This window comes from Bos indicus, chromosome 19 (genome assembly GCF_029378745.1).
Source record: "Bos indicus isolate NIAB-ARS_2022 breed Sahiwal x Tharparkar chromosome 19, NIAB-ARS_B.indTharparkar_mat_pri_1.0, whole genome shotgun sequence".
NCBI lineage: Eukaryota > Metazoa > Chordata > Mammalia > Artiodactyla > Bovidae > Bos > Bos indicus.
The window spans coordinates 49,473,697-49,493,912 of record NC_091778.1 but is presented as its reverse complement, the minus strand read 5'-3'; the positions used below and the strand labels follow the sequence as shown (position 1 = coordinate 49,493,912).

Here is a 20,216-nt window from a genome sequence, read left to right as displayed (position 1 = left end):
TCTGAGACCCTTCACTGGAAGCTATCAGTAGTCTGGGGGGAGAAGCACCCTCACCGTGACTACCCCCTGCCTCAGTGGACCCCAAGGAAGAAAAGTTAAGGGGACAGAACCCTTGTCTGTGGTAATAATAAGACCACCCCCCACCGCCCCAGGGCACATGGCCCTTCCAGCACTCCGATCTCTCCCTTGGCCTAGGCCCTGCTGACCACCCACCCGGTCCCTCCCTGAAGCCGGGGATACATCTGCACCCACAGTTCCCATGGCACTGGTGGGTGGGGGTCGGGCACGGCTCTGCTGGGATGGAGAAGAGAAAAGAGACCCCCCATCAGAGTTCCTGGGGTGGCCTCAGCAATTTCACCCACAGGTCTCCCACACCACCCCTGGCCCCTGGCTCCCTCTTCCAACCCCAGGGCAAGGCCCTGACAGCACCCAGACCCCCAGCCTCACTGAGCTCCCCTTTTCTCAGATGCTGGATGGTGGTGCTGAACCTCAGTCGAGTCCTGCAAGCAGGGCTGGTGTAGGTGAGGGGGAAGGAGAGGGCCTGGCCAGGGGAGCAGGGGGCCCAGGGCAGGCAGCGGGCAGGGGAGGTAGTGTGGTGGAAACCCAGAGGGCCCTCCTCCTGCGGTTCCGTCTCCTCCTCCTGTTGACCCTCCAAGGAGAGCTGGGGGTTGTGCAAATGGAAGGGGACACAGTGTCAGACTCCCTGCCCCTGCTCCTGTCTGCGCTGTGCTCAGTCTCTTCAGTCGTGTCCGACTCCTTGCAACCCCGTGGACTGTCGTCCGCCAGGGTTATCTGTCCAGGGATTCCCCAGGCAAGAATATGGAAGGGTTGCCATTCGCTCTTCTGGGGGATCTTCCTACCCAGTGATCGAACCCCAGCCTCCTGCATCTCCTGCATCGGCAGGTGGACCCTTTACCACTCGGCCACCGGGAAAGCCCTGTCTTGGTCTCAGACGCATACTCATTTGTGTCTTTCCTAAGCCAGGACTTTCAGTGGCAGGCGCTGAGGGGCAAGCCTGTGAGAGCAAAACCTCTGCTTGTGGGTGAGCCCAGCTGGCTGCCTAGCACCAGCTCTGAAACTCTGCCTCTTGGTACAAAGCTACTCTGCCAGGGGAGGGTTTTTTTAATTGTTAGGTGAAGTGGCAGATGTGAAAAGATCTCAGAACACAATCTTCTTAGTTGTAAGTAGAAGAGTTTGGTGGTTGGGGATTCGTATACAGGGAAGACCCTGCTCCCTGATGCTGACAAGCCTCCTGCAGGGGTTCAGAGGGTGATTCATCCCGGATCTGTCTCATTCATCCAAGGCTCCCAGGAGCACAGAAACCACACATCAAAAAAAAAAAAAAAGAAAAAAAAAGAGTGCAGAGGGAATTTCCTGCTGGTCCAGTGATGAGTAGCAGTTTCGCTGCTGTGACCCGAGCTCACTTCCTGGTTGAGGAACTAAGATCCCCACCAGGGAGGCTTCAGCTTGTGTGGCCTCCACTGTCTTGGTCCCTTGAATGCATGCGTGCATGCTCAGTCACGTCTGACTATTTGGGACCCCATGCACTATACCCCGCCAGACTCCTCTGTCCTTGGGATTTCCCAGGCAAGAACACTGGAGTGGGGTGTCTTTTCATTCTCCAGGGGATCTTCCCGACTCAGGAATCGGCCCCGACATTGGCAGGCGGATCCTTAAACAATGAGCCACCTGGGAAGCCCCGGTATATATTTACCGGGATTTAAAACAAGAGGTAATAAACAGAAAGTGATGTTAGTGTGAGGTCAGAGCTGAGACAGGAAGCACGTGACTTCTGAGAAGGGAAATCAGTCCAAAACCAGGCAACACTTGTTGAACCAGCAGCAGCCCAGGGAACAACAGCTGCTGGAAGCTGGACCTCAGCCACCCTGTTTATCCCCAACGGTATCACCTGTTTGCTGATACAGGTAAGGTGATGCTCCCTGCTTCCCTCTTGGCAGAGTGGAAAGGGCTTGGGATAGACTGTCAATCAACACTTGAGTTCTTGTGCTTTCTCTCCCTGTCTCCCATAAGCCCAGGGGCTGCAGTTGCTACAAAATTTCCTCCGGCTCCTTGGTCGTTGCATGAGGAGCTCAGCCAGACATCTCTCGAGTCCAACAGCCTATTGCTTTGTGGTTATTTTCTCTTTTTGTCCCTTCTCTTCCTCCACTGCTCTGTCAAGCACACAACTGACTTAGAAGCCTGGGGCTGCCTTCCCGCCATGGCCCACGTGGGTCCAGGTCATCTGGACTGAGGTCACAGCTGATGTTTAGGGGACAAGTACAGTCCCCAGCCTCTTGGGGTCACACCCAAGGTTCCTGATGAATCCCATTCAATGAAGTCCTACCTGGTTAGAAGGGACTTTCCTACCCTGTGGCTCATAGTCTCAAGGAGCCTCTTCTTTCTAGATATGTGGGAATTTCTCTTTTCCCTTTGTATTCTTTTTGTAAAATTTACTATGTGACACATAATGAACACATCTATGTAACATGCATGTGTATTGCACAGTAAGATAATGTAACAATCAGCCCTGAACCCAACACTCAACCCAAGGACGAACTACCACTAAACTTTCCATCTACCTACTGTGCTACTCACCTCCCACCCAGACATAAATAACCACCCTCCCAAAGTCCCTTTTTATTGTTCTCTTGATTCTTTCTTTAATTTAGTACTTTATCACATATGCAGTTTAGTGCTTTATCACATATGCATTTATTTTCATTTGATGTAATAGTTCTATAACATAAACTGTGTGCCAGCTACTGTTTTGAATACTTGTTAATATTGTCATTTAATTAGTTTAATCCACACACTGTGCCCATAAGGAATGTGCTATGGTTAATCCCATTTTACAGAAGAGAAAACTGAGGCACACAGAGATTAAAGCGACATGTTCGGGGTCATACAGATAGTAAGCAGGGGACAGGTCTTCTGGGTCTTAGTGCAAGAGTTTCTCTAGGGCATATATCTAAGGGTGGAATTGTGGGTTATACTATTCAGCATTAGAAGATAATGCCTGATTATTTCTCAGAGAACCAAAATAGACTCTCACCAGCAATATACGAGTTCCTATAGACCCACAGCCTCTCCAACAATTGGTGTGGTCGACTTTCTTTTTGTGTGTGTGTGTGTGTGGTCGACTTTCTTAACTTCTGCCAATCTAGTAGATATAAAGTGGTTCCTCATTGTGGTTTTAATTTCCCTTGCTCTTACTGAGTAAAAGCATCATTAGTTGAGACATTGTGTTTTCTTTGAAATGTTCGTCATGTCTTTAATATACTCAAAATTCTCAGTTGTTTTTTCTAGCAGTGGTGATCTTGAGGTCTCGCTTAGGAAATCCTCCCTTTCCCCAAGGATATAAACATACTCTCCTATAGTTTTTATAGATTTCCCTGGTGGCTCAGCAGTTAAGAATTTGCCTGCAACACAGGAGCCACTGCAGGAGCCAAGGGCTTGACCCCTGGGTCAGGAAGATCTCCTGAAGTAGGAAATGGCAACCCACTCCAGTATTCTCGCCTGGGAAATCCCATGGACAGTGGAGCCTGGCAGTCTGCAGTCCACTGGGTCACAGAGTTGGACACGACTGAGTGACTAAGTATATATTTTCTTATAAAAGTTTTTAAAGTGTTCTTTTACATGTAAATCTTTAAATTAGATAGAATTGATTTCTTCATTCCAGGCGAGGAATGAAGGGATACATCCCTCCCAATGAAGGGAGCAATGTAGGGATAAGTTTCCCATCTTTTTTCTCCACATAGTTGACCAGTTGATCAAGCATCATTCATTTTTATCTCCTTCTCCACCCAGTGATGTCCAGGGCCACGTTTGTCAGGTGTGAGTTTCACACAAGACTATTTCTGGGCACTTTACCGTTCCACTGGTTAATTTGCCTACATCTACACTAAAATTATATTTTATAGTAAGTCTTCATATCTAGTAAGGCAAATCCCCTCATTTTATTCTTCTTTAGGGGTGTCTTGGTCCTTTTGTTCTTTCCATTATAAGGTTTAGAATCATCTTTTGTTTTCCATGAAATCCCTTATTGGGATCTATTAGAATTGCATTAAATCTGTAGGAAGAAAATTGTCCTCATTATAATATTGAATCCCTTAGTCACGAACATGGGCGGGTTCTACATTTATTTAAATTGTGTTCAATGTCTTTCAATTGTGTTTTAGAACTTTCTGACTTTAAGTCTTATATTCTGCTATCTTTTTGTTTCTGTATATGTATCACTTCTATCTTTTTGCTGCTATAATATAGTGTGCTTTTAAGATTACTTTTCTTTCCTGGATGCTCTGTGCAACATGCAGAACTTCCCTGACCAGGGATCAAACCTGTGGCCCCTGGAGTGTAAGTGCAGAGTCTTAACCACTGGACCACCAGGGAAGTCCTAAATTACATTTTTGTATGTTCCTGTTCTATACAAAAGCAATTTCTTTTTGGATATTGATCTTACAGCTAGCTGTCTTGCTAGAATCTCTGATTATTTTGAATCATTCATTTGAATGTTCTATCTAGGAAACCACATTATATGAAAAAAACTGATGATTTTGCTCTTTTCTCATCCCTAGTCCTTTAATTTCTTTTTCTTGTCTTACTATATTCTCTAGGACATCTGGTAAAAATGTCAACATAGAAGCAAAGATAGTGGGCATCCTTGTTTGGGTCCAGATTTTAAACGAATTACTCTGAAGATGTACTCATTAAAAAGATAATACAGATGTTAAAAAAATAATAGTACACATGCAAACTTTTCCTAAGTTTCCTTTATCATGTTAAGGATATTTCCTTCTAGTCTGCTAAGAGGTTTTATCATGAAAGAATATTGAATGTCATCATTTTTTTTTCTAGATCTGTTAAGATGATCATACGTTTTTTCTTCTTAAATCTGTAACATAAGATTTTAGTTTGGACTCCTTCAGAGTAGAGCCTGCAACAAGGACTTCAGTTCAGGTAGATTACTGAATTATTGAGGCCAGGAAGTAGGGAGTGAAGGAGTAAGACTGAACCAGGGGAGAGAAAGCCAATAGAAGATGCATAACTGATGTTGCAGGTGTAAGCAAAGGGAGTTCAAGCCTTTCAGAATCTCTGATATGTCTACAGGATGCTGGCTAGAACTGCCTCCCCAAAAGAAAGAGGCTGGACCATGTTTCTCCTAGCTCTTGGCCTCTCCTTGGTTGAGGGTTTCATGTTAGGGAACCTGACACTCCTAGGCTTCTAAGAAACGCTAACAGGTATCTAAGTGACTCCTAAAGCATTGAAGAAGACCCTGAGGCAAAAAAGCAAAAAGGAAACATGGTATAAACTTGAGGTGAGGTCATGGAACAAAAGGTGAGTCTCAGGTTGCAGGAAATTTTCTGCTGTAAATACAGAGGATTTCAGAGCAGGGCACAAGTATCGTGACATAAAGCACAAAAGTTTACTATTCCCGACAATAATAAATGACATTTGCAGCTTTCTCTTCTATCGTGCGACCAGCTTTTCATAGCTAAGCCTAACTTGGATATGATGTCTAATATTTTTAACACATGGCTAGATTTGGTCTGTTTGTGTTTTTATTTTGCATTTGTATTCACGAGTGACACTGGCTTCTAATTTTTCTATTTCATCCTATTCTTGTCTCATTTTGGCATTAAGGTTCCACTGGCCTCTTAGACAGCGTGTTCCTGCTATTTTCATTCTCAGAGAGAGTTTTTGTAAGATTAAAATTATCCCTACTTAAACTTCTGTAATGCTATCTAGACTTGATATTTCCTTTGTGGGGAGATTTCAAATTATGGATGTAATTTCTATAATAGTTGGACAACTGTTCAGGCTTTTTATTTCTTCTTCAATCAAGTTAGGTACTTTTTGCGTGTCCGCAAAGAGTCGGACACGACTGAGCGACTGAACTGAAGTGACTTTTTCTAAGACTTATTCTACTTGGTTTCATATTTCTTGGCATAAATGATTTATAAGTTTTTAATTTTTATAAGTTTTGAATTTTTAAGCTTACTGAAGATTTGCAATGTTGTGTAAATTAAATTTTCATTTATGGTAAAATACACCTAACACAAAATACACCACATAACTCTTTTTCAATGTACATTTGGTTGGGTTACATTCACATTGTTTCACGATGGATCTCAAAACTTAATTTTATCTCACAAAACTGAAAGTCTATACCCATTAAACAAAGAACTCACCATTTCCCCCTGCCCCCAGGCCCTGGCAACCACTGTTCTGCTTTCTGTTTCTATGAATCTATAGTCTTCTTCTTTTGTGAATTGCAAGATACATTACTTTATATTTTTAGAGTGGCTTATAATATACAGTATTATGTAACCTTCAGGTGTTCTACACAGGGCTTTGGTATTTGCCTACATTATGCAGTTATCACCACAGTAAGTCTAGTGTCCACCTGCTTCCATACAAAGTTATTCCGGTGTTACTGACCATATTCCTCATGCTGTGTTACATCCCTGTGGCTTCCTCTGTAATTGGTGCTTTGCTCCTCTTAGTCCCATTCATCTATTTTGGACCCTGCTCGGCCCCTTCGCCTCCAGCAACCACCCATTTGTTCTCTACATGTAGGAGCCTGGTTCTGGTTTTGTCTGTTTTGTTTTTCAGATTCTGCATATGTGTGAGATCACATGGTGTTTGTCTTTCTCTGTCTGAGTCGTTGCACTTGGCATAATACCCTCTAGGTCTGTCCATGTTGTCGAAAATGGCAAGATTTCATTCTTTATGGCTGAATAATATTCCGTTGTGTATTATACCAAACCCATCTTTACTCATGCATCTATGGATGAACATTCAGGAGGCTTTCCCATGTTCGCCACTGGAAATGATGCCACAGTGGACAGTGGTGCACATGTATGTCGTCGAATTAGTGCTTCTGTTTTCTTCAGGAGGATACCCAGAAGTGAAATTGCTGGATCATACGGCAGTTCTATTTCTAATTTTTGAGGCACCTCTACACATTTCTCCACAGCATTCGCACCAATTTACAATCCCACCAGGAGGACACGAGGGCTCCCTTTCTCCACACCCTTGCCAATGTTTTTATTTGTTGTCTTTGATGATAACCATTCTGACAGTGGTGGCTGATGTCTCATTGTGGCTTTGATGTGCCTTTCCCTCCTGATGAATGATGCTGAGCATCTTTTCATGTTTGCTTCATTATTCATAACAGAGAAATGTTGTATTAAAATTTCTTGCTATGATGATGGTTTTATCTCTTTGTTGTTCCTACAAGCTAAGTGCTTACAAGTTTACAACAGTTATAATTTCTGTATGAATTGACCGTTTAATCTAGGTACTCATTGTATCCCTAATAAATATTTTTTGTTTTAAAATTCCTTCTTCTTTGATATGAATAAACCTTTCCCAGCTTTTCTTTTGGTTAGCTTTTGCCTGGTGTATCTTTTTTCATTCCACCATTCCACACTCTTACTCATTAGATGTGTCTCATAAACAATGTAGACCTGGGTTTTGTGTTTAAATATTCCTAAAGTATAATCCGAGGAACGTCCCTGGTGGTCCAGTGGCTAAGACTTCCAGCTCCAACGCATGGGGCCTGGGTTCCATCGCTGGTCAGGGAACTGGATCCCGCATGCCAGAACTAAGACTTGGTGCAGCCAAGTAAATACATACTTTAAAAATGTAATTCGAGATAAACATTTAGAAATGACCGAGTAAACGTCTTCCTCTAAACCTGCTAAAAATTGAGTTTAAAAACCTGCAGTTTCTTTATTTTTGGCTATGCCACGCACATATGGAACGCCCATATGGAATGTTAGTTCCCCAGACCAGGGATCAAACACTTGGAAGCAGAGTCTTAACAACTGTAACGCCAGGGAAGTCACAAAAGCCTGCATTTGCAACAACCATCCATGGCTGACAAGCATCCTGACCCAGAAGGCTGCCCTCCAGGGTGGTGTGTTTGAGCTATTTTTCTGTCGTTGTTCCGTCTCTAAGTCGTGTCGACTCTTTCACCCCCATGGACTGTAACACACCAGCTCCTCTGTCCTCTACTACCCCCATTTTTTTAGTAGACTTCTTTTTAGAAGAGCAGTTTAAGGCTTAGAGCAAAACTTAGGGGAAGTAGAGACTTGCCATATACCTCCTGTCCCCACACATGCACAGCCTCTCCTGTTACCAACATCCCCCACCAGAGTGGTCCATTTCTCATGACTGATGAGCCTGCATTGACACGTCATTATCACCCAAAGATCATAGTTGACATTACGGTTCAGTCTTGGTGTGTACATTCTGTGGGTTTGGGCAAGTGTGTGCTGACACATATGCACCATTGTAGTAGCAAACAGAGCAGCTTCTCCATCCTAAAGTCCTCTCTGCTCTTTCAGTCCATGTCTCCCTCCCTTTAATCCTGGCAACCACCAATTCTCCAACCAAACACTCCTCATTCCTAAATTCTCACTGCCGTTCCATCACCTAATATCGTTGTGATTTAGGCAAGTTATTAATTCACCTGAGCCCTGAACTTCCTCAGATGCACAATCAACATTGCTAGATTTGGTGTGATAATGAGACGATATATTAAAACCTTAAATTAGTCCCTAACAGAGAATTGGCATCAGTGAAATGTTGGTTTCCTTTTCCTTCCTCCTTGAATTAGTAACGTGAAATCACATTTAGCTAAGAAAACAGACAAGAAAGTGCCTGGGGACCGTGTGCATCACCAGAAATCTAAAAGGGGAGGGGCAGAGGACAGGGGAGAATGTCCAGCTATTGCCTCCCAAACCTTCTTTCCAACTTGGAAAGTCCCTCCCTTGTTGACACCAAAAAAGTGTCCTGTGGGATTCAGGGCTCTCCAAATTTGGGGCTTGTAGCAGTAAATGCCCCGTGTGCACATGCATCACACACACATGAGCCCCGTGTGCCTGCCTCACCCCTGATGGCAGCGTGCCAGGAGGACTAGGTATGTCCTGCTTATCAGCTGACTCCTGGCTTCCTCTGCCCAGCTTCTTGCAGACCTGTGGCCCTGGGAGCTGGCCTTCCATGTGGCCTCCCCAAGATCACTCAGATAATGAGAGGAAATACAGTCATCAGCTTCCAGAAGGCTGGGGGTTCAGGACTGCAACTGCAAGTCCTCCCCGCTGCCTGCTTGACGGGAGCCCTTCACCTCTCTGCAGGCAGGCCTCAGCCGTTCCCTCTGAGCCTGCGGACGCCACCCAAGATGTCCCCTTTTGGTGGCTGGGGAATGCTTGAAGCCTTTCTCGCTATGCTCTGTTGCCGAGGTGAGCCTGGGGGTCCAGACTGGGTGTGTTCCCGCCAGAGGTTAGGGCACCTGTTCCCCTGGTGCTGTGTGGAGAAGGGGGTCCTGGTCCAGAAGTCGCTGAAGCTTTGAGCACAGCGGCTGCCCACCACGGGTGCGGGATGCTATGCAAGCCTGGTTTCCCCATGACTCCATGACCCAGGGTAGCAGATGGGGGACCTGGCCTTCACACTTTTGGTTGAACAGACCCCATAACTTCAGGGTGTGTGGATGTGGCAGGTCGTGGAGACTGATGGGAGACCAAGGAGGCTGGGGCTCAGGGAAAGTAAGGGAACGTCCCAGCGGGTCTTCAGGGGCGGCCCAGTGGACAGTAGAGGTCAGTGGAGGGCATCGTCTTCTGCTGACCATCAACGTGCAAACAAAGCCCCTTCTGGGTGGCCCAGGGGACAGGGAAGGAGAATGCCTCCAGGTATGAGCACTCTTTTTTTGAAAACCTGTCAGGTGCCTTCATGAAGACCATGCAGGAAAGGGATTACTAGCCCATTTGACAGATGGAGAAACTGAGGCTCAGAAAAGGAAAGCACTTTGCCCAAGGCCACAGAGCTGGCAAACTCGGGATTCAAAGGCAGCTCTCTCTCTCTCCCTAGAGAACCTTTCTCTTTCCCCAGCTGAGGGCTAGATGTGGGCGTGTGGGTGTGGTGGGAACACAGGACAGAGCACAGGCCCAGCTGGCCGAGATCAGTTCCGATTCTTGGCCTTCTTCCTCACTGGGCTCCAGCCATCCTGTTGTCTTCTCCACCAGGATTTTGGCGCTGCTGGTTTTCTGCCCTAGCAGACACTGGCAGATAAGCTCCCCCCATTTCCTTCCTCCTTTCCTCAAATGTCACTGTTCCCATGAAACCTGTCCTGAGCACAGTATTTAACGCAGCAGCCCCACCCTACTCCCTATTTCCTGTCTGGGGCGCTACCCACCAATTGACAGGCTGGCTAGTTGGCTTGTTGGTTACTCTGTGTCCTTCGCAGCAGCAGGAGCTCCACAAGGGCAACCTTTGAATTTCTTTGGTCTCTGATGGCTCCCCAGAGCCTAGAACAGTGCCTGCTACACAGCTAGTATTCCACAAGGATTTGCAGAAGAGAGGGAAGGAGTGAGGGAGGAGCTGAACTCATGGACATGGGGCCTGAGGGGACTCGATCCACCTCCAGGTCAGGGAGGCCTTCAGAGGAGGGGTAATTTGGCTCGGGAGCGAGTTCGAATATAATCTCAATGGGGATAGAAGATGTGCATGAGGAAGACTCACCTGGAGGGGACAAGCTGGAAGAGCAGTCAGGGGCAGGGAGACAGCTAGGGAGCATCCCCCTTGGTCTAGACGAGAGGCAGTAATGTCTGAACAGAGGGAGGAGCAGAAGGGACCCATTGATGAGACTGCGCATCGTGGGCAGCCCCGCCAGGCAGGGCAGTGGGGGTGTCCGCTGAGCAGTTTTCTGTCCTTCCAGGGTCTGATGAGAAGGTGTTCGAGGGCCCAGAGCACCTGATGGTGGGGTCTGGAGAGGTTCAAGTGATTAATTGCACTGCCAGTTGTACGGACCCCAAGAAACTTGTTCTAGAGACACACCTAAACAAGACTCTCCTGGACAGCCAGGCTCAGTGGAAGCTGTTCAGGGTCTACAACATCTCCAAGGATGAGCAGCTCCTGTGCAGTTTCACCTGCGCCGGCAAGCAGGAGACGAAAGTTTTCAACATCACCGTGTTCTGTGAGTGTCGCCCACGGGGCCCTGCTCCCCGAGGCCGGAGCCTGTGTCTGCAAACCCACAACGAGCTGCTCTGTCACTGCTCCTGGGCACTCTCCTATGGCCTGCACCTCCCTGGGCTTCTGGATCCAGGCACAGGCTCAGAATCTGCTCACACCCTCCCCTGGCCTCCTCGAACCCTGCCAGCAACTGGGATTTTGAGATTTGCTCAGAAGCAGACAATCCAAGCAGGTTTAGACAAACCTAAAAGTCGTTTCCCTCTGTCTCCTCCCAGCTGGGGAGCACCCCCATCACCAGAACACCCCACATGCCCTGACAAGCAGCAGGGACTGCATCAGGAGGGCTGGCACACTCTCCAGTAACCCATTCACCTCCTGGAGAGAAGGTCGTGGTCTTATCTTCCCCTGAGGGCCCTTTCCAAATGTGTGACCACACACACACACACCTGTCCATGGGTCACAGAGACCATGGAGAGACCAAGGTTCTCCTGGAAGCTCGGCACCCAGGGTATCGCTCAGAACTGTCATCAGTGGACAAATGAGGAGAAAGATGTCCTAAATCTACCACATTATCCTGGGGTAATGGGGGCTAGGTATTCCAGTTCAAAATGAACCCAGGGAGATGTCTTGGTTGTCCATTGGCTAAGACTATGCACTCCCAATGGAGGGGACCCGGGTTTGGTCCCTGGTCAGGGAACTAGATCCCACATACCACAATTAAGACCTGGCACAACCAAAGAAATAACTCTTGGATTTAAAAAAAAAAAAAGGAAACTCAGGGAACCCTGGAGTTTAATATCTAAGGGATAGCAATAGTTTTAAACCTGATCCTGCAAACCAAGGCAGCTCTGACTCTTGCCTCCGCCCCTGAAGACCCTCACAATTCATGGCCCCATTCCAGTGAGTACTCCCTTCTAAGTCTCTCTCAACAAAACCATCCAGCTGTTTCATTTTTGAAATTTCTATTGAGTTTATGGAGAGGAAAGAGACACAGCCAAAACTTTTATCTTTCTAGTTGACTGAACTGATTCTGAACCTTTTCTTTGGAGACACCAGGGCACCTCCTTTCTTGTCCATTGCAGAAGTCTTCAGGTCCCTGAAACTACCACCCAGGACATCGTTCACCCTGAACTGCTTCCTCCGTCCAGCCCCAGCCCACTTCCTGAGAACACCGTGGTCACAGGGGATGGTCTGGGCTGGGTGGGGCCTGCCCGAGCTGCACCCCCATCCTGAGCAGACCTCCCTTCGCTTTCCTGCAGACCCTCCAAAGCAAGTGCTGCTGACGCTGTCGCACACCTCAGTGGCCATAGGGACACTGTTCACCATCGAGTGCATGGTCCCCGCCGTGGCACCCCTCGAAGGCCTCAGTGTCACCCTGCTCCGTGGTACTGAGATCTTGTACAATCAGACCTTTGTGGGGACAGCACGTTTCCCCCAAGATGCCGTGGTCACCCACAACACCACAGCTCACAGGGAAGACAGCCTCCATAACTTCTCGTGCGAGGCCCAGATGGACCTGCGCTCTCGTGGCGGTGGCCTTGTCCACAGAGTCTCAGATCCCCAGAGGCTTGAAGTCAAAGGTGAGGGGGAGCCCACAGATCAGGAGGGGGGACATTCGCTTTCAGACCTTCAGGGGAAGAAAACACCCTACCCCTACTCTCTGCCAGCTCAGGGGAGGCACTCGGGGAAACGGCACTTGATCCCTGGGGTTACCCGGAGCTCCTGGCGAGTTCCTAGCTTGGACCCTGACTAGTTGCTTGGTCATGAGTGAGCTGGGTGACCTTAACCAAGTCAAGCTCGTCTCTCTGGCCTTGACCCCTCTCTGCAATGATAAATTTGACCTGACTGACTCCTAAGGTCCCCTCGAGTTCTGCTTCTGTGACCCTAGATGTCAAGATCCTCTTTGTCTTCAGAGAGTTTGGCCGAAGCTCCCTCATCTCTGCCCAGGGAGGGGCTTGGCCTGGACCACGCCACAGCGCAGACCATGAGGTCTGGCAGTGCATGGCAAGGGGACCATCTGAGTCCATCTGCCCTCACGGCCTCACAGAGGCCGGCTGGTGGCCCGGACCCTGTCCTCCTTCCCTCCAGTGATAACACCATTTGCCACTCATCCCTGCAATGCAGAGTGACAGCAGGCTGCCCAGGGGTGGGTGGTGGGTGACGGGTAGACAGCTGCCCCTCTGGAGCCTGGCACCTGGGACCGGAGGACTTCTGTGACCTCTACCCCTTCTCTCCCCAGAGCCCGAGCCCAGCAACCAGATGGTGATCATGGCGACCGTGATAGTGCTGCTGCTCTTGTTTGTGACATTCGTCCTCCTGTACTGGTACAAACAACGGCGGAGAAGTAACACCTGAGTGCAAGCCGCTTAGAAGAGGCTGAGATGGAGCCACCGGGCACAGCCCCTATGAGCTGCGTGGCCACTGTCATGGCGGCCACTGGAACTCAGTGTGGCTCCTTAGGGTGCGGTCCAGGTCTGGCTGAGGGACCATGTGAAGCAGCCTGAATACAAACACCTGGACTTAACCCCATGCCTTCGTGTCGCCTCCTGGGAATGGCCAGCAGGGGGAGCCACCAGGCCTGGCTGAACTTCTGTCTCCAAATGTCTCCTCAGCCTCCCTCCACCCTCTCCTTCAGAGGCCTTCATGAGCCCCAGCAAACCCAGGCCCTGGTGTGCCCCCAGGCCGACCCGCCCGGGCACCAGGCACCCAGCCTCATGGGACCCTGAGTGACTCCCTCCTGAGGGAGGCTGGGGAGACCCGCCCTGGCCCAGAGGTGCAGAGAGACACTGTTCCCAGAGTTGTGACGTGATCCGAGAGCTGTGACGTGCCGAGGGCTTCAATGTCCGTCGCTCCAGATCTTTGTTGTGACGAAGCTCGGTTCTTTGTCTGTCACGACAAAGATTTGGAGCGACGGACATTAAAGCCCTCGGCGCGTCACAGCTCTCGGGTCTTGGACAAAACCGTGCTACAGCTGTTAGGCAAATCAGTGTTACAGCTCTATTTTATTTAGGAGATAGCAGGAGAATCCAAGACTCAAAGAGAAGAGAGTGGAGGAGTGCATGGGGAGGGAGAGGGAGAGAGCGCGTGCGCATGTACGCGGGACAGAGAGTCCGAGAGAAAGCACTTTGGCTCCTCCTTTTATAAGTTTTTTCCTCCACCTGAGCCTGCCCTATGCAAATTGGGCTTAGCCAGGAGTGCTGTTTGTTCTGCCTGAAGTCTTCACTCTGGTCCTCGGACCTTCCTGTCTTTTAGCCACCGCCATCTTGGACTCCTTTTCCCTATTCTACCTACCTAACATTCCCCCCTCAAGAGATGGGAGGCCCAATTCTTTGGGAATAGGGGCGTCGAGGTCTTTCTGGCTACTCCCTGCTGAACTGGGACAGCGAGGGGTATTGGGCCTCCCCCTCTTGCTAGTCTCAATCCTCAGAGTCCTTATAGCGGTGTCCAAGGGTGTGTTATATTTTCCATGGTCAGCTGTAGTTTTATATCTTTGTTGAACTGGCACTGCATGTTGTAGCTGGTTGACCTGGGCAGAGACAAAACAGGTTAGACAATTGACAGTACATGGAATAAGCATAAGCATCATCAATATAGCGTAACAAGGACTAGTAGGGACATTAGTCAATTTTAAATTCACATCGCCAGGATGGCTCAAGTCCCTCCTTGTTCAGGGATCAGAAGGTCTATCTCCTGTCTGTTTTGGAGTACAGTCAAGCTGTGTTGGCTCCTTAGAGTTATCCTGAGAAATCTTATCCCCAGAAACCAGATTTTGGGGGTGTTCATTAGAATGACAATCATTGGTAGTTCTGAATAGGTATCTGAGATCTCCCAGGGGCTCACAGGTGTATTGAGTGTCCTCTTCTGTTTTCTTCCATGGCTTGACTCGTGAGTAGTGAATCCAGGAGTCATGTCCTGGTACCTGGTACCTGGTACCCTGACTGCTGTGGGGGTAGAAAGTATTACAGGATAGGGGCCCTTCCATGTGGGCTGGAGTTGAGCCTTTGGGGACCCATCTTTCCAGACTTTAATTAGGACTTCCTAATTTAATTAGGAGTTCCTGGAGCATATAGTGGTGACTCTTTAGAATCTTTTGGGTCCTGGTTCATACCCCACAAGCGTATATCCTGTTGGAATTGCCCAATGGCCATGGTATAAGACTAGAGGGTCTGAACCTCTGGATCTAGGAAGAGGTCATTGACATAAACAAAAGGTCTCCCATATAGCATCTCATAAGGACTAAGACCAACCTGTTCCTTAGGGGCAATGCGGGTGCAGAGGAGAGCTATTGGTAAAGCCTCCTTCCTTCCCAGGGAGGTCTCCTGGGTTATCTTTTTTATCGCTGATTTTAAGAATTGATTGGCTCTTTCTACTTTTCCTGAAGATTGAGGCCTCCAGGCACAATGGAGATAATAAGTAATGCCCAATGCTTTCGAGACTCCTTGGGTGACCTTAGAAGTAAATGATGTCCCATTGTCACTTTGTAATGACCTGGGCAGACCAAATCTTGGAATGATTTCATGGAGCAGTTTTTTTACCACCTCCTCAGCCTTCTCAGTCCGGGTGGGAAAGCCTTCAATCCATCCTGTGAATGTATATATCATAACTAATAGGTATTTATACCCTTGAGAAACTGGCATCTGGGTGAAGTCCATCTGCCAGTCCTCTCCTGGGTAGGCCCCACGTCATTGGATGCCTGGGCCAGCTGGGATCTTTGAGCTCCTTGGGGGTTGTTTAATTGGCAAGTGGGACAAGAGGAGACCACCTGTCTTATAGTTGTTTGGAGGCCTGTTCCTCTGAAGGACCTTTCTAGTACTCTTTGGAGGGCCTTTTCTCCTAAATGAGTAGTGGCATGTAAGGAGTTAACCAACTTCCATTGGAGGTTTCCAGGCAGAAAAAGGAGTCCCTCCTTTTGGAACCACCCCATATGATCTTCTTGAAAGCCCTCGCTCTTAGCTTTAAGAGTCTTACCTTCAGTATATGAAGGAGTTTCTGGCAAATTAGCCTGTGGAACTAAGGTGGCAATCCCTATTAGGTCATGGTTCTGTAATGCTGTTCTCCTAGCTGCCTGATCAGCTGCTTGGTTCCCTTGTACCACTTCAGTGTTCCCTTTTTGGTGTCCTTTACAGTGGGAGACTGAAACCTCAGTGGGCAGATGGACTGCCTCCAAGAGTCGAAGAATCTGATCACCATATTTGATTGGGGACCCTCGGGTGGTCAAGTGGCCCCTTTCTTTCCAAACAGCCGCATGTGCATGTAGCACCAAAAAGGCATACTTGGAGTCAGTGTAAATGGCTATTCTTTTTCCTTTTCCCAGCTCTAAAGCTCGAGTCAGGGCTATGAGCTCAGCTAATTGGGCTGAAGTACCTGGTAGCAGAGGCTTAGCCTCTATGGTCTCAAAATTGGAGACTACTGCATACCCGGCTCTTCTTTTTCCATCCACGACAAAGCTGCTTCCATCAGTGTACCAGATTTCCTCAGGATTGGTCAGAGGATCTTCTGACAATCCCTCTCGGGGTTTTGTCCAGGGGTCCAAGATTTCTAGACAAGAGTGAAAAGGGAGAGAGCCCTCGGGGGTAGGTAGGAGGGTGGCTGGGTTAAGAACCTCACAAGGGGATATAGTAGGGCCTGGATTTTCCATCAGCATTACTTGATATCTGAGGATTCTTTGATCAGACATCCATAAATGGCCTCTCCCATTTAGGAGTTGTTTTACTTGGTGGCTGGTAAAAATAGTTAGTTTGCCCCCAAAGGAGAGTTTTAAAGCATCTTCTATCATGATTGCAATAGCTGCAAGATTTCGAAGGCAGGGGGGCCAACCTCGGGAAGTTGGATCCAGCCTCTTGGATAAGTAAGCTACAGGCTGGGGCTCAGATCCCAACCTTTGAGTTAACACTCCCAAGGCTATTCCCTCTCTTTCATGGACATAAAGTTGGGATGCTTTTTCTGGGTCTGGCAACCTCAAGGCAGGTGCCTGAGTTAAGGCCTGTTTTAGTGTAGCCTCTGCCTCCTTTTGAGGAGTTCCCCACATCAGTGGGATTGAATCATCTCATCCCTTTAAGCCTTCATATAAGGGCTGGGCAATTAGACCATAGCTGGGTATCCAGATTCTACAATAACCAGTTAGCCCCAGGAAAGCTCGCAATTGTTTTCGAGTCGTGGGGGAGGGCAACTGGAGGATTCCTTTTACCCGATCAGAGGACTGCCTCTTGGACCCGTGTGTAATCTGAACTCCCAGGTAAGTCCCAAGCCTCTCTTTTGAGAGGATATTGTTTCCAGTTAGGAAACCGAGTGGGATCTCAGAGGACAATGATGACCGGTTCAGCTTGGTGGGCTCGTCCAGGAATCCCCTGATTCCACACCTGGGGGTTAATTTTGTCTTCCCATAGTTTTTGGGCCCTCTCTATTGAAGGTGTAATGGGTTCTTCAGTAGTAACCAGGAGCTGTAGAGCTCTAGAGGCTGAAAAACTTCCCATCACAAGGGTGGTCCCCAGTTTAGTGAGTATATCTCTTCCCAATAAGGGGGTAGGACACTCAGGGACCACCAGAAACTGGTGGGAAAATATTTGTCCATCTCAGCAACAAAGAAGTGCTCGGGTGAATCTTTTAGTAGTTGCTTTTCCTGTAGCACCCAAAATGGTACAGGTTTGGGAGGAGAAGGCTCCGGAGTAGGAGATCAAGACAGAGTAGGTAGGTAGCCCCTGTGTCAACCAAGAAATTCTTGGACCTACCTGCCTCATCCAGTCGCACCCTTGGCTCCAGCCCCGTGATGGTTATCTGTGACAGGCGGGCTGGCTGGAGCGGGCCGCTTCAGTCCTCTCGAACCATCGTGAGGGGTAGGCTTGGCGCTTGACCTTGAGGCTCTTGGGTACCGAGGGCAGAGTGCCGCCCAATGTCCCAGTTGATGGCATTTGTGGCAAGCCGTTCTAGGAGACTTGTCACAGTTTGGACACTCTTGGGCCCAATGCCCCGCCTGTCTACAGATCAGGCATCTGTCTCGTGCCTTGTCCCTCAAGGACTCGGGGTTTGCCATAGGGCTTCTCTGGAGGGCAGCCAGCATCTGGGCATGCCTTGTCTCTTTCTTTCTCTCCTTCTCCTGGGCATTGGCCTCCTTCTCCTGTTCTCTGTTATAAAAGGTATTGGTGGCTGTCTGGACCATCTCATCTAAAGAGGCAGCAGGGTCCTGCTGTTGTAGCTGCTGTAACTTAATTCTGATATCTGACGCACATTGGGACAGGAATTTGTCCCAGGTGATTTTAAAGGAATCACCCGTCCCTCGTAAGAGTCTAAGTCCAGGTTGGTAAACTTTTGGAGTGCCTCTTTTAGCCTCTCCAGAAAGGCAATGGGGTTCTCATTGGGCTCCTGAGTTATTGCTGAGACTGGGCACAGTCCCGCAAGTAATAGGCTTCTTTCTGTTTCCATAGGTAGACTTCCTTAGGGGTGAGTCTTTCTGAAGCTTATCCTACCCAGAACTGTTGCAACCTGAGAGCCAGGCGTCCCCGGGTCGGGGTGCAGATCCCCAGGCAGGCTGAGGCATGACAGCCTCCTAGAGATCGAATCCTCAGGCAGGTCGAGGCGTGACGGCCTCCCGAGGATTGGGTCCCTGGGCAGGTCGAGGCGTGACGACCTCCTGGGACCCCTGGGACTAGAGGATCCCCGAACAGGTTGAGGCGTGACAACCTTTCGAAGACCGATCCCTAGGCAGGTCAAGGCGTGATGACCTCCGGGGACCCTCCGGACTGGAGTTTGGGCGTCCCCAAGATCTCCAGTGTGACCAGTATTGGGTAGGATTAGGGGGTTGGATATTATAGAGTATTTCCCTCCCAAGGCCAGCTATTTTCTGGTTGTCTCTCCAGAAGATTGTAGAGGCAACCTTGTGGGTCTGGATGGGGCTCAGGAAAAGAGTATGAAACAGGAGGGAAGGGGGCAGAGCACAAATTTTGAAAGAATGACATAGCACAAGGGTATAATGTAAACCAATTAAAATCAATTGGGTCCAAGATGACAAGTCAAATTCAAGTAAACCTTAATCCCCAATCTATAAGCCAACAGACACATGCAGAGGTGGCAAGACAGCTCCAAGGCACAAGGTCAGAAGAAGGAGGAGTGGGTGGTTCCCCAATGGCTGGGATGATCCTCTCACTCATTAGCATATGAATTCCATCCCCTCACAAAACCTAGCCAGGCCTAATTCCATGGCCGAAGCCCTTGCCCTCAGCAATGGTTCACACCCTGAAGCGTGGCTTCCCTCTGGATCCTAACAAATCTACCTCTTATCGCTTTGTCTCTCAATGAATTTTTGCAATGAGACATCAGAGCCTGAGTTTCATTAGTTTTGGCCGGGCTTGAGTCCCGGGAGAGAGCTGAAGGACAGGAGGAAAAAGCAGTGGGAAAAACATGCCAAGGAATCCCCTTCACAGCCCACTGGAAGATTTGCCAAATATCTGACAGGTGCTCACAGTTTCATTGGTCTGATCCTTGGCACAGAGAAGAGAAAGGACAGAAGAACCCCCACCGGCTTGGGTAACAGCTACTGGGGCTCAGCAGATAGCGCCTTTGGGACATGCTGAGGAGCAGCCTCTCCAGAGTCCCTCAGTTGTGCCCCTTCCACCCGCCTGTTTGCGGGAGGTTCAAGGAAACAAGAAACGAGAGATTGTAAAGGTCCCTCCAGCCATAGGAGCGAGGACCTCTTACCTTAACTGGAGGTCTTCTGGAATCTGAGACTGGGCCGCGTGAGCTTTCTGCTGAGTTCGTTTATCGCTGTCCCGGTTTCCACGATGGGCCTTCCCCTGCGCTGGGTTTCTTCGCCTTCCGCTTCTAGCGCGGGAGCTTCGCTGAGTTGGGCTCCTGCTGTGCTTGGCCTCTTCCACGAAGGGGTTGTTTCAGCCAGGTTAAACCCGAGTCACGGCACCATAGATGTCACGCGAGTGTATGTTCCTCGGTTCTTTGTCTCGTCACAACAAAGATTTGGAGCGACGGACATTAAAGCCCTCAGCGCGTCACAGCTCTTGGGTCTTGGACAAACCGTGCTACAGCTCTTAGGCAAATCAGTGTTACAGCTCTATTTTATTTAGGAGATAGCAGGAGAATCCAAGACTCAAAGAGAAGAGAGTGGAGGAGTGCATGGGGAGGGAGAGAGAGAGAGCCTGCCCTGTGCAAAGTGGGCTTAGCCAGGAGTGCTGTTTGTTCTGTTTGTTCTGCCTGAAGTCTTCACTCTGGTCCTCGGACCTTCCTTGTCTTTTAGCCAC

The 20,216-nt window shown here is 48.8% G+C and overlaps 1 protein-coding gene and 1 non-coding gene across 6 annotated transcripts; one reads left to right on the top strand and one right to left on the bottom strand.

The window, feature by feature from the left end:
• The first annotated feature begins 83 nt into the window (after positions 1-83).
• LOC139177600 (intercellular adhesion molecule 2-like) lies at positions 84-19,244 on the top strand. 5 transcript variants are annotated; one of them, XM_070773785.1, is made up of 5 exons: positions 582-1,925; positions 9,141-9,245; positions 10,718-10,975; positions 12,231-12,551; positions 13,211-19,244. In XM_070773785.1, exons 2-5 carry the CDS (start codon positions 9,185-9,187, stop codon positions 13,324-13,326), a joined length of 756 nt encoding a protein of 251 aa, XP_070629886.1. In that variant the 5' UTR covers positions 582-1,925; positions 9,141-9,184; the 3' UTR covers positions 13,327-19,244. The 5 variants fall into 5 exon arrangements, 3 of the variants coding, with proteins under 3 accessions (XP_070629886.1, XP_070629885.1, XP_070629887.1); XM_070773784.1 differs by having other exon boundaries at positions 8,970-9,245; XR_011562114.1 differs by lacking the exons at positions 12,231-12,551; positions 13,211-19,244 and adding an exon at positions 12,054-12,224 and having other exon boundaries at positions 84-1,925; positions 8,970-9,245; positions 10,718-11,871.
• On the bottom strand, positions 4,317-4,389 carry TRNAV-UAC (transfer RNA valine (anticodon UAC)). Its single transcript has one exon. It is a non-coding gene; the product is annotated as a tRNA-Val (tRNA).
• Positions 19,245-20,216: the final 972 nt, after the last annotated feature.